General features: G+C 41.9%; 1 protein-coding gene across 1 annotated transcript in view; it reads left to right on the top strand.

Annotated features, from left to right (window-relative positions):
• Positions 1–13,272, top strand: part of ARHGAP22 (Rho GTPase activating protein 22) — a 128,207-nt gene extending 114,935 nt beyond the window's left edge. Inside the window, exons 6-9 of the mRNA XM_065638780.1 lie at positions 2,844–2,917; positions 4,761–4,882; positions 7,386–8,286; positions 12,503–13,272. Coding sequence (XP_065494852.1) covers positions 2,844–2,917; positions 4,761–4,882; positions 7,386–8,286; positions 12,503–12,731 — 1,326 coding nt within the window. The 3' untranslated portion in view covers positions 12,732–13,272. The remainder of the gene's footprint in view (positions 1–2,843; positions 2,918–4,760; positions 4,883–7,385; positions 8,287–12,502) is intronic.
• The last annotated feature ends 964 nt before the right edge of the window (positions 13,273–14,236 follow it).

Here is a 14,236-nt window from a genome sequence, read left to right as displayed (position 1 = left end):
CAGAATGTAGCACAAAGTCATACCCAGCCTATACAGCCTGACTTGCCTCTCACATGGAAAAATCCCCCTGCTCAAAAATGTGGTTTCATTGAAAACATAATTTTTTAGCACAAATTGATAAGCAGGGACTTTCAAGACCAAACCTTTTACTTTAAAAAAATATTTTAAAAGAGTAATCTATTGTTTTAATTTGAAGTACTATTGTGTTTTCATTTTTAACTTGGAAGTTTTGAATGAGACTTTTGGACTGAAAAAAATAATTTTCTTTACTTTTGTGCACCCATTCAATAAAAACAGAATTACTTAAGGTAAAATAGCCATTCAGATAAAATTGTTGGCACCTCATGCTGCTACATTGTGCCTGTAGATAGGAATTACTGTGATGTTACCTTGGCCTCATCTCTACCTGCAGCAAAAAATACTATAGCACTGCCCTAAGCTTTCAATTTTGTATTCAGATTGCTGTTCATCTTCATTCTGCACCCAACTAGTCTCTGGTGTTGGAATGCAAACGGAAAGGAACGAAGACCTTGGGTTCTGCTGAGGCCTCCAGGTATCTCAGCAGGACTGCAGTGTTAAAAAATATTTAATTCTGATCCCAGCTGGTTGGGTGGAGGGCTTGAAAATGAAAAACAGTTTTAGAGTAAGAATTAATGAAAGATCTTCAAATTTCTAAAAACTCATTTGGGTCTAAGCTGACTTGACAAGGTAATATTTTAGCTTTTGCTGCTGCCTTTACTCTAGAGATGCACACAGAAGTAGTTCAGTGGGCTAATAGCGTGGCTCTGAGTTTTTAAAGTGGGGTCTGAATTTGAGTGAACATCTTAAGGGTTGCTTGTTTTCCAGCCCAACTAGAAGCTCCTAATTGGTGCCAATCTGCTACTCTCTTTGCAAAATCCTTGGGTTTGGGACAACTCCTTGGAGAGGATGCATCTGTGGTAAATTAGACATGCAGAGTTTTCAAGGAGGGAAGAGTTATTACTGCAAAATATTGTGATGAATGACAGTGCAGTGCCTCTATTGCTTGCTAGGCTGCAGCCATAAGCATGATCAGTGCTATTGGTTAATAACACGGCAGATTCTATCTTGCATTTTCCTTTCCACTTCAGCTGTGGTGTCACTAGGCTCAGCCTTCTGCCATCTTTGGGTCAGGTGGTTGGTGGGTATGAACCTGTGGCAGAGCTGATAAATGCTGCAGCAGGAGAGAAAGCTTTTTTTAACCTGGCGGGTGTTTGTACCTCCAGAAATATGAAGATACTTTCTGTGTAATACCACATTTGTGATTCCTTATGACAGAGCATGGGTGATACACTTTTAGAAACTGTTTTTCTTTCAGGTAGCATCTTGTACTTTTAGGTCACGTTTCTAGCTGTTCACAACCGCCTGCAGTTTCTGTTCCAAAGCCCCATCTTGCATCCAGTGGAGCCATTGTATTGTAATTCAGAGCACTTGAAATACAGTGCCAAATACCATCCTGATTTCTGTATTTGAAATAAATTGGGTTACAGAACAAAATTCAAGAGGGAATTAGGTCTGTTAGCTCACCTGTTTCTAGTTCAAATTCCTCACTTGAAAGCTGGATGACCTGAACAGTTTACTTTAAACTTCACATCAGTAGCAGCTGTCCTTGATTCAAACGTGTTTAGAAGTCTGAAAAAGAAGACTGAAATTTTCAAAAGTGACTGGTCTTTTATGGGTATCTCCATTGTTGACACTGTTAAACCAGCAAAATTTTTAAGCTAAGGAATTAAAAAGGACTTACTGCTTTTAAGAAGTCTTTTTTAAGGTTCAGTTTTTTATTAGAAGACTTTTTTTCAGTGATGGAACACATAACAAAAAAGTGTCTATACATTCAGGACATTAAGGATGGAGGCAGGAATACATACTGCTCTCTGGATCTTTCTTACTTGTCTGGACCAGAGATATCAGGAAGACCTTGTAAGAGGCTGGCCCACAGAATTCCATCCCTAGCAGTCATCAATAAATTGAGGAAAGTTTGAAATGAATGTTCAACTGCAGTTTTAAGCTTAGAACCAGCTGCTTCTGGAATTTCTCCATCATTACTTAGCTTCATCATTAGCGAACAACTATCACTCTTCCCAAATGTGCCTGGATATCTGTTGTCCCACAAAAGGTTTAGCTGTCCCAAAAAATACACAAATCTCCAGGGCAACTGCAGCATTGACAGGAATGAGCAAATAATGCATGGGACTGTGGAAGGACAATAGTCTTCTGAGTCAGAGGTTTTCATTAGATGATTTAAGTAGCTTCAGGGTTTTAAGTCACTCATCCAGTGGATGTCTCATCTTACTTCCTCATAAAATTTCTGTCTTTACATTAAAGGTATGTCACAGCCCAGAATGACTGCAAATGGAAGTAATTAAAATGGAGGTAGTTGAATTGGAATGTTGTTTAACTTTTTTAAGGAAAAACTCTCCTCTGCTCAGTTGAGCATTACTGTGATGTATTTATACTATATTCAATGCCTCAAAGTTTCAAATAGGCCACGTGTGAAAAGGCACATTTTCTGGTGCATTTATACCAATGCCAGTGGGCAGACTTTGAAGACTAGCAGGCCTCACTAATTGAAGGTTTCTACATCAACCATTAGAGTTGACAGGAAGTTTTCCACTAATTTTTGAGAACTGAATCAAGTTCTGGACATTGGGGTTTTGATAAGGCACAAAACACTGGATGACACATTTTTTTAAAGCAAAGCTTCCTTGTGTTATCATCTGTTCACGGTTTTGACTCCGGAAAGAGGACCGGGTAGTACTGAAAGTCACGTCTGCTTTGCATCATTTATATTAATAGCTCTCCTTCTTGGTTTTCTTGTCCCTCAGGGTACCCAGGAACTGGTTAGACAGGTGAAGAATTTGCCCCAAGCCAACTACAACCTTCTCAAATACATATGCAAGTAAGTGAAATTAATTAACACTTAGAAAAGTCACTAAGTTTTGTGAGGCTGAGTTTTACGTGCAAATAATTTACTCTGAAGTATGAATATTCAAACTTCACTTACAAGTAAGTTACTGCTACTATAAAGCATGTGGAGGTGAACATGCAGCTTGCCTGAAGGAAGCTCTTGGTTTATCCAAGAGCTTCAGCCGAGCAAACTGCTGTCACCTACACCCTTGGCAGCAGGCATGAATGAAACTAATATATTATTTATTTCAGAAGCACTCAAAGACCAGTAAAGAAAGGCATTTTTTCCAGGTACTGCACACTTGGAAGATTTATGATACAAGCTGAGTAGCAGATACAGTCAGAATAGCCACTCTGGCCTCAGCTCTGATTTGGAAGTGGGGTCAGGAATGCCTTCCCCTTGGAGTACCAGGGACTCTGCAGCCCTGTCTCCCCTCATCTCTCTGCTGACTCTCCCACTTTTTGCAAAGTGAGCTGGAATGTGTTTTGGGAGCTGGAACGGGCTATTACCCTAGATACAACATAGTGAACTTTATGTTGTATTCTAGTCTCTGTTGTTGTTAGTTCCTTTATGACCAGTGGGATTTGCACATCTGGAGCAGGCAGTACACAAAAACACTGACATATGAATCCCGTGACTTATTCAAGATGTGTCAAGCCCTTCCCAAGTGTACAGATAGATAGCATTTCTGAAATGTATTTTTTGAATGCTTTAAAAAATTATTTTGCCTCACTATGTGTTTGTACAGCTTTTTGTTTTAATATCTAAGTGCCTCAGAAGATGAATGGCTGAGGCAGGGGGATATAATTGTACATGTTTCAAAGTGAAGAACTGAGGAAAGGAAAGGCAAGTAGAATTTGCCTCTAACTTTGTGAAGAAAACTGAGGGTTCTTGGCTCTCAGCAGTGTCCACCACAGGGTGAAGCCACAGAAAAAATGGGAGTGCCTAGAAAAGTCATGCTGGAAGTAGAAGCATTCAAAAATTGGCCAAATTGCAGAATCACAAGGAAACTTTTTCCTTGACAAAACCTATCCAATCATCCAAAAATTAACAGTAGTTAGGAAATGGAGTACAGAGTGAGACTGCTCACTTTAGAGGCCACTGAGTCCTATTTCCTGCTATTGTAGTTTTGCATGTCATATGGTCCTTTTTACAACTTGGCTAATGATGTACAAGCGTGTTTGTTACAGCCTTTATCTTGCTGTAACTCCTATTGAGAGGCTGTTCCAAATAACAAGAACATAAAATGTTAGAAACTTTCTGCTGATTTCAAGCTTATACATATGGATAGCCAGTCTGTCTGGATTTCTTTATGTGCTGCCTTTGGCTTGCATAGTCTTTTTCTTGTGCTGATGTTTGCTCAGCTGATGCATTCACAAGAAGCATTTGTGCTACCTCTTTACCTGTATTGGGTTAGATTCAAGAAACTAAGCTCTTTCTGCAAAGTGCTAGTTCTAGGACAAAGAGATGAGTAAAATGCCTTTTTACTTCTGTCATGTCTGTAAGTGAAAACTGGCAGAACTTAATCTGTGTAATTGTAGAATTCCTATAAAAATGTGAAAATCTGTACTTTCACATCCAGTAGAAGGCTGGATCCCTGGTAGGTTGTTACCTTTGACAAAAGTCATCCTCTTTTCTCTTGTTCATACACTAGGAGGGAGCTCAGGTTCTTACTGAGTATCTAAGCTGTGCTAGTCCCTGGGAGCATTTCAGGTGTCAGGGTTGTATAAACACAGGACAAAGCTGTTAATGCTCCAGAATGCCTACAGTCTAAATATGAGAAGTGACTTATTATTCCTCTCCTCCTTTGATTTTTCTGGGGGGGCTTTTCAAGGTTCCTTGATGAAGTTCAGGCTCACTCCAGCATTAACAAGATGAGTGTCCAGAACTTGGCTACAGTATTTGGACCAAACATATTACGACCCAAAATGGAAGATCCAGTGACCATGATGGAAGGTAGGTACTACCTTTGTGAGATAAACGTGTGTTTTGGAGCTGTAAGAGTAAGCTGAAAGTAATGCACTCATTGGTAGCTGTATCACTTGACTGCACCATCAGCAACAAGTCAAGCGATCCCTTTCACCAGTGCCTGTGAGGGGATGTACCAATTGGCCTCTAACCCAGTCACCACTGGCCTGGGAGTGTCTTTCCTCTCCACTACATGAAAATGCCTTTGCCCAGTTATAAGTTGTTATGTGAAACTCTTTTTGAACCTACAGCTGAAATGAATGATTAAACGTTCTTCAGCAGGACCGTGTTTAAGTACCAAACTGCTGTTTAGTATTGGCACATTTGGGTGGTCAGACAGATATCCGTAAAGGACATCCAGTCTACAATGAAAGAGGGACTGTAGTTATTGCTGTGCCACAGAGCTATAGCTAGGTGTCTTAGAAGTGTTGTCTTCTAAGCATACTCTGTATGGGTCAGAATGTCACAGAACCCAAGAAGTAAGTTGAAAATCACCATTAATTTTGGAGGTAAAAATCTGAAGCTTAAAAATTATCTGCCTTCCTATGGGGCAGGAAATTCCCAGGGCATGATCTCTGGCTGGCTGACACTAGGGCTAGGACACAGCCCTTCTCCCAGGTGGCACTGGACCACAACTACTGTATTGCAAGTTTTAGCAGGGTCTTTGCATCAAGTTTTGTGGCATCTTTGCAAGACTACAAAAAGACTTGATGGATTCATCTAGCACTAGGCACAGATGGAGAGGCTGTGCCCAGGATATGTGAACTCAGCCTTGGCACTGCTACCTAGCTGTAGGGGACAGCCAAAGTGGTGTTCTGCATGATGGAAATCCTTCACAGAATGCCAGCATGATCACACCTCAGCAGTAGCAGTGCCTTTAGCTCTGCACAAGTGATCTCTGAAAGGCACTGCAGATGTGTGCCCCACTGATGGCAATCCACTATAAGGTAACAGGCCAACTTCAGAGCATGATCTGATATACTGTAGTTGTTCAGGAACTTCAAGTCTGCCACAGAGATGTGGGATGTATTACTGAGGGCAGCTCTGAGACCCTGTTGAAGGTGGGAGGAGGTACAAAAATGTGGGGAGGAGAAAAAGGGAATACAGAAGCAGATGTGGGGTTATTCAGCATTACATAGGTGGGGGTAGCTGAAGTCTCAATGTGTTGTGTGATGCTGTGACTTCCCCTAGTGGCCAGCTGGCCAGTGATGATAAATCTTTTACAGCCTTGGCCAACAACATGCTTTTTGTTCAGTTCTACAGACGACAAGTTTGGGTTCAGTTCACCTGAGGCACTTCTTTTGCAGTCCAGCTGATGACAGAGGTGCTCGTACCATGTGTAGGTGCACGGATGCCATAGATGCTGTGGTCTCATGGTCTCTGCCAATCATCATATGAAAATATGAAAGTGATGTCATCTGGAATTCTGTATTAACACAGACCTGGAGGGGAGAAAAATGGTGATCCAGTGACTGGATTTTTAGACTTAATCGTTACATTCATAAGCAACAGCACTGGAAATGTTTTATTTTATTGTTAGTTGAGGATAGAAGTTTGGTTAAATAGAAATAATGGAGAAGCGGGAAAATGCTCAATATAGCATATAGCTCAATATAGCTCATATAGCTTTAGGCTAATATGAATCTGCAAAGTCAACTGATACAGAAAAATACTGCTGCCATTCTCAACAAAAATCACTTTAATTGGGTCTCCAAACTTAGGTCATTAATTTTAAATAGAAATATTTGAAGTTCGACAGCTAAATTATTAGGAGTGACCTTATCTCCAGAGATGTTTATTTCTCTCCTCATGCAGACATAAAATAGAAGTTGTAGGTGAGCTCAGTACCTCTTGCTATCAGGCCGAAATGTCATTATTAAATTCAGGCTCTTAAACTCCTGAATATGTTAGTATTATTGTCTATTTCAGACAATGATTAAAGATAGAATTAATTACATATTTGCTCTTTTAAAGTGAAACTGGGTGCAACATAAGTCATAGAAACCTGCTGGTTTTGGAAGCTGGACGGAGAGGTGCTCCATCCCAGCTAATAGGTTAGTGTGTCCAGGATCCAGCATGCATCTCTGCACAGTGCTGTGCTATCCTGCAGGGATGCACATGCCGAGATTGGTGCTGGCTCTGAACCCCATGCCTTGTTGTGGTACTGATATAGCCTGTTTTCCAGGTGTACTCCTCCGTTGTCCTTAAAAGGTGTCCTTAGAGGGCCAATTTATTAATCATTGCTACTGATCATTTGTACTCTGATAGTCAGCTACATTCATGAGCTAGACTGATATCTGTGTCCCTCACAGTCCCCATTTCCAGCACTGGGAACAATTCCAGTCTCTTGCAGTCCTGTACAGAAAGGCCAAGAGCAGTTGTTTGTACAGACCCAGTGCAGTGCATGGTGCCTCACAAGGAGCAGACAGGGAGTGTGTGTCTGAGGTGTTCCGTGCCTCACCAACTGCTTGCCTTTGTTTTCTACCTACAGGCACCTCACTAGTTCAGCACCTGATGACAGTGCTGATAAGCGAACAGGGGCGAATCTTTGCTGTTCCTCAGGCAGATGTGCCAGTGAGCCAGCTGGAAATCAGACCTGTGCGTCAGCGCAGTACTGTGGAGTGGATCTCTGAGGAGGACGGGGAGGACAGCAGGTCGGAGAACAGGGTTCCCAGCCCCACTGATTTGCCTTTGAGCAATGCTGTGGCACCAGAGGACACTCCTGGAACTGCAGTGAAAAACACTCCTTCAGAACACAGCGGCAAATTGACTCAGCCTGCCACCAGCCCCAACAAAAGAGTGCAGACACTGCCTCCATGGAAATACTCCTTCCGCCAGCAGGGAGCACGGTCTGTGAGTCCAAAGCTTGGCAGCTCATCCTTAGATATCCCCAACCTCTCCTCCAGTGGGAACTGGTTGATGAATGGCCTGTACTCTCTCCGAGGCCATCGCCGGACAGCATCTGGGGAACGAGTTAAAGACTCGTGTTCTTCTCAGAGACTCTCTACTTACGACAACGTCCCTTCATCCAGCCTGTCCCTCAGCACACACAGTATGGCCAGCACCACGTGGTCTACATCATCATGTGAAATCTCCGTGGTAGACACGGTCAGCAGCTGTCCAGCCTGCCGGGCCAGTGACTCTTCTACCTTAAGCTCTCTCAAAACCGAGTGGGTAACTCAGGGCTCACTGTCTCAGAGTGAGGTCAAGACTGCAGATCTGGAGAACAGCATCGATGGGTTTGAAGCATGCAGCAGCAGCAGCGAACAGAGCAACCCAGCTGCAGCTTCCAGAGACTCTGTCAAATGCTCTAAGGCCTTACAGAGCTTGGTGGTGGAGCTAAAGACAGAACTCAGCAAACAGAGGACTGAGTATGAGACTAGTATCAAAAGGTAATGTTGTCTGTCAGCATTACCCCTGTTTGAACATGGGTGCGGGCTACCAAGCGTATCAGATTTTTAGACCTGGAGTTTGGGTTTGGGAGACAAGAGACTTGGTTATGATCTTTCCTGACTGCTCTCTGAATCCAACTTTTATCTCTCTGCTCTAAGAGAGGATGAAAAAAATGGCATTTCTGTCACACAGGGAATTCCACTATTTTCACATTCTATGTTTTCAGTGGAAATCAGAATTGCACAGCTAATGCCAAAGTCTGCTCTTTGTCAGTGGCCTGGGAGAAACAGCAAAGCAAACATCTGTCTCAGAGGGAGGGACTGAGTCCCAGGGTTGTCAGGCCCCAATAAGGAACTCGGTCGGTCTGTACAGGTGCTAAGATTTCTACCAAATTAGTCTGAAATTGAGGGCTTTTTGTTACTTTGCCCAACAGAAACATTCTTCAGGAAACTGATTTTGACCATTCTTCAGGGTTTTTTGTGATGGTGTTGGGACTGCACCTTAGTGACAACTTTTGCAGCAGCCCTTTTGTGTTGAACTTCGAGAAACCTTGCTTTTGATTTTTGGTGCATTTGGTGGTTCTTTGCTGGTGGATGCTGGTGGTTCTTTGCTCACTTGGCCAGCTACTGACTGGAAGCAGCAGCAAGGTGCTACTTGTACAGCAGATACATGAACTGTGCAGGTCTTTGCCCACTCTGATGCGACTGCTGGTGCTGTACTTTTAGATCTATGCTCAGAAAAATTTCTTCCAGTTTTCAGGAGAGGTGTGTGTGAGGGCAGGGGCTGTAGGAAGTAAAGAGTATTAATAACTAGGAAGTCATATTTATTCATTTTCGTGAGTTAGTATATTAGGTTTTATGACTGTAAGTGCTTAATAGAATGACTTTCAGGCATGTATTCAGGGAAATATGCACATGAAATATTGTTGCTTAAAGAAATTAGATATGGTTTAATAGACAACCATATGCAAAATTGTATACCATGTTGTAATTCAGAAGAATCATCATTGGTCTGGGCTCTGCAGCACTGGCACCAGGAACTGGAGAAGGGCTGTAGTCCTATTTCTTACAAATAGTTGAGTTCTCAGCTTCCTTTGTGTGTCGTTACTGTTATACTCTTTCAATTATTACAACTCTGGTAGCATTTACATGCCTCAATTTCCAAACAGTCTCCCAAACATGGTACCAAAAGCACATATGACTGTTTGTAGGGATTGTAGAGAACAGCTTTGGGGTACGTGTGCCCCTTTTTTCTCGTTTAAGTAATTTCTCAAAAATGTATCTAAACTGTGACCTCTTCCAGTAGGCCAGCTGCTAAGGTAAGAATTTCAATTGCTACCTTCCTGCTTTATGATCTCCTGTGGCAGTGGCTTGCCAGCCTCTGCAGCTTTTCTGCCTCTTGCATTGTCCTGCCTTGGTATGTGAGGCTGGAAGGAGAATCAGGCCACGTAGCAGTTTCAGTTCCCACCCAACATCACGGGGTGGGAGAAAGGGAGAAAAGCGTCCCCGCCTTGTGTTTCAGAAGAGCTGATGAGAACACCAGTTGCTAGCATAGTGTGTTGGAAAAGGTTTGTGAAGGAGGATGGTAATTCATGGGTTTTGCCTTTTTTTTTTTTTTTTCTTTTTGAGCTGCCCTACCAATGCAGAGTGGAAGGGAGGTGAGGGTACGTGCCTTGCATTTAATTCTGCAGAGCTACCCTTGCAAGCCTTGTTGCAGGGATACAGAGTAATAAACCAAAAGGAGACCAGGCTTCAAAATGTGGAAATCTGTATCTGCACATTTTTACCTGCAGCCTTGGGGAAAAGAGATGGCTTTCCACCTGTTATCAGTAAAACTGTTCCAACAGGGACAGCTGTTGACATCAGGGATATCCAGGAAGACCTGTTCTTCATTCCAGCTATCGAGTATTTTCAGCTGTTCAGCTCTTAACACCTGCCTTTCTCCTTCAGCAGGACAGGGACAGAGAGCACTGTGGCTGGAGGGAAGGACTAAAAATTGGCCAGGTCTCAGAGGGCAGAGTAGCCAGGAGGAAAATGCCTAATGAACTAATAGTTTCACAAAACCAGGCAAGATGCAATCGCTGCCTTTTTGTATTAAACAGGATGACTCCAGCTGTTCAGGATTACAGCCTGAAGGATCTTGCTGTCAAGTCAGTGAATTTCAAGCCAAGTTTTTCAGCTCTCAAAAATTTTGCAATGTTTTTACTGCATCTGCAGCAATTTACATGTGCAAAAAATATGTTCCTTTTGAGACTGCATGAAAGTCTGCTTCTGTTGAAAGACAGGCACTAACTAGCAAAGAAGGGAGGCTGCTAACAGGAAAACTTTGGGCAGCCTCACTAGCTTTACTTTATTGAAGATAATTTAGTCTCCAAATGTTAATAATTAGTTCCTTTATGGGTGTACATGTGCTTGTGTGGTTTGCAGAACTTCATGTGTGTAGCAAGGCACATTTTAATGAAGGAATATGAGCTTTTTGTTGGCACATACATAAGTGGAGGGAAAGCAGAGTCAGTACCTGCCTGGGGCAGAGGTAAGGAACACTTGCTGATGGAAAAGCTGTTATTTATCATCATCAACTGCCCATTTTCTCTCTCTTAGTCACAGGGAGGCAAGTTTTATGGCCTTCCTGTAACCAGTCTGTTCCAGAGCACTTCTCCCTCGAGGTTAGTATAATTATCAGGTATTCTCTGTTGAGTTTCAGTAATTCACATTTACCACCTGGGACTCTTAAGAAACTGGAACTATCTTGGAGAGGACTCTTATGTTGTGTATGTAGAAATGCAGTAAGTACCGTGACCCTATGTAATTCAGAACATGGACAGCTAGTCTAGGCTGCTATAGCTGATGCCCTAAGGTTTGTGGTGGAAAAATTTAATTGGTAGAGCTGTAGGATGTAACAAAAAAGTCATAAAGGGTGTGTATTTGCATGGGGGGAAGCACCCTAGCTTCAGCAGAGTTCTCTTGTATTACAGAAGACAGCAACCTGGGTGATAAACATCCGCCTTCACTGAGATGGGCAGTATTTTGCAGACATAGTACACATTTGTTCACTCATCAGTGCAGCTGTTGGTCCACTGGACTTGGCGATCAGCAAACCTATGTGTGACTTTCTAATTTGTTGTGGAAGTTGTGACAAGGATAATATTGCCATCCCTAGCTGTACGTGAAGGAAGAGCTTAAAGGATGCACTGCATTGCCCGTATCAATTGCCTCTTGGTGGTCACAAAATAGAATTCAGATCCTTCTGGGACTGTCACAATGGTCCCATTTTTGTTGTTGTTGTTGTTGAATCTGTAGTGTGTTCTTGTTGAGTGTCATTTACCCTGTTTAAAATTAACCCTTTCACAGAGAAGCCAGGCACCCCAGCTTCACAGTTAGCTATTATACTGATCAATGAACCTAAGAGGGGTGGGGTTTTGGGGTTTTTTTTTGAGTTAGGAATTTCTGATCACTAGAGTATTCAGAAAGGGTGCATTAGGCTTTTCCTATCTGGATATACCCTCTCCTCTGTATTAGTACTGTCTTGTGATTGGGAAACATGATGGGGAGGACAGCAAGTGATGTGCCTTCTGTTCTGGTTTCAAATAAAAAAAAACCCCATGAACCTTGTTCTTTGACCTCCTTAGAGAAAAGCTCCAAGTCTTGCAGGACAGCTTTGTCCACAGAAAAACTTATGGTCCATTTTTCAGATTTTTCCTCACATGAAATATTGGGTTTTGCAACATCTTGTACAGTATGAAAAGCTCTTATTCCCCCACCCCAAAGTCACTGACAAACTTTACAGAAAATACCACAAATGAATGGTGCAGAAGGCCTGTGACTTCATTCCTACCTGACCTCCAAGGATGTTCCTCTGTACTGGATATCCATGTAGGGAGACATGGAGGTTAAAAGATTATTTTGGAATTATATATTTGAACTTAGCCTAACTGATGAGTTAATACATCTCCTCAGACATTCCATTTGTTGTACAAAAGTAAGCATTGCATTGTAAGATTTGAGCGTATTTTCTCAAGGCTCCAGCTTTCAAGGAGTTTATGCCCTTAAACTCAACATTAATGAAATGGCAATTAAGACTAAGACTTTCTCTTAGAATGAAGATATTTTAGCTGTAAGTGGAACAACTTATATTTATTATAGCTATTGGCAGTATTTATCAAGCAGCCTCTTAAAAAAACCTCTCTTTTTCTTCTCTTTCCCCTTTGGTTTTAAGAATTGAAGAAACAAGTGCAGACCTGAGGAAACAAGTACTTAGGTTAGAAGAAGAACTGGACCAAGAACGAAAGAAGTACACAATGCTGGAGATAAAGCTGAGGAATTCTGAACGTGCTCGTGAAGATGCTGAGAAGAGAAATAACCTCCTGCAGAAGGAAATGGAAGAATTTTTTTCAACATTAGGATGTTTAACTGTTGGGAGTCAAAGTGCTAAAGTCCCCAAGTAGAACAAGCTGATGTACAGCATAGAAAATTCTATTTCTGGCAAAACCAGTGAAAATGCACATTTTGTTCTGGTATACTCATGTATCATGAGTAATTCTACAGTGATTGTGCTCTCAGTGACACTTGCTTTGTTGTCTTTACATGTGCTGTAGTATGTGAGCCACCTGGGAATGACTGCTAAACACAACGCTTAAAAGTTTAGATGTCAGATTGCCCAGAAAGAGCGGGCACCCTTTTTACCCACAAATCAAAAGACAGCATTCTCCATAGCTGTACTGCTCCCATCTTTGGATTTACTGCACCATCCTTTTGCTGGCTCAAGGACAGTGGAGATTCCTGCAAGGTGGGTGGGATGGTCAGAACCGATGGACAGGCTGAGCCTGGAGCTGAGGGCTCCTACACTTGCACTTGGGAAAATGGCAGTTCCAGTATGTCACCACATTCGATGTGGTTTAGCATGTGGATTTAATGAGGTATTTTTTCTCCCCACCTCCTATATAAAGTTTGTTAAAATTTCTCATTAAAGTGGCATTATTTTACAAAGATAGTGTGAAAACAAAGTCTACAAACAAGTTTAAGGTACCAGAATCTTGACAATTCACTAAAATTGTCCCTTATCCACAAAACAGTTCTAGTGTTTCATAAAAATGCAACTTATTAAGCTGTATGTGATTAATAATCAGATTGGCCACACAAACTCTGTGGAACTTTAAATATGCACATTTTGCCTTAGGTATCTGGGGGCTTTGAGCCAAAAATAGAGCAATATTAGCTGCAAGAAAAAAAAAAAAAATCTCATGAGTTGATATGTACTGATCAGACATCAAGGTAGGAAAAAAAAGACTTTTATCATCAAAACACATCCAACTGCTGAGGCTTTTTATATATAAAACTTAAATAGCAAAACCTATGGTAAGAGAAATCAGTGCAACTAGTGGTTGAAAGGGGAGAAGGGTGGGGCTCTATCTTTAACCTTCCCAGGACAATTTATGTTTAGCTGCCTTGTAACATTTCTCATGACATCAGTTGATTTTTTAATGGTTAGTTCACAGGGAGACGAGGGGACAGGAGAAATACAGCAAATGATCCAGCAGCCTACGTTCAATTCCTTCTACTAAAGAAATGTCATTAAGAATGAAGCTGTAATTTCAGTAACTAGCTGCTAGGGCTCACTGCGCCATCAAGGGACTTTGAGAATTTCTGCTTAACATTTCTAGTGCTCTGAGCCATGCAGAGCCTGCACACAGAAAACTCTTTCACCAGATTCAGCTTGTACTCTGCCAGCCAGTCCAGCACTCGCAGCACTGTTCACCCTCTCTTGGCATGTATCTCTGATATCTTGGGCAGCCTGAATCTCACAGGAGAGAGATTTTTAATGGAAAAGTGGCACAACAACATGAACTGGCTAAACTGTAGCAAAGGTGCTTGCTTTATTTAATTATTTTCCAAAAATGACCTGAATCTGTCTTTTCTTACTAGAGAATATAACTCATTGTCTGGAAATAAC

Source organism: Caloenas nicobarica, chromosome 7 (genome assembly GCF_036013445.1).
Source record: "Caloenas nicobarica isolate bCalNic1 chromosome 7, bCalNic1.hap1, whole genome shotgun sequence".
Lineage (NCBI taxonomy): Eukaryota > Metazoa > Chordata > Aves > Columbiformes > Columbidae > Caloenas > Caloenas nicobarica.
This window is presented reverse-complemented; position numbering and strand designations above follow the sequence as displayed.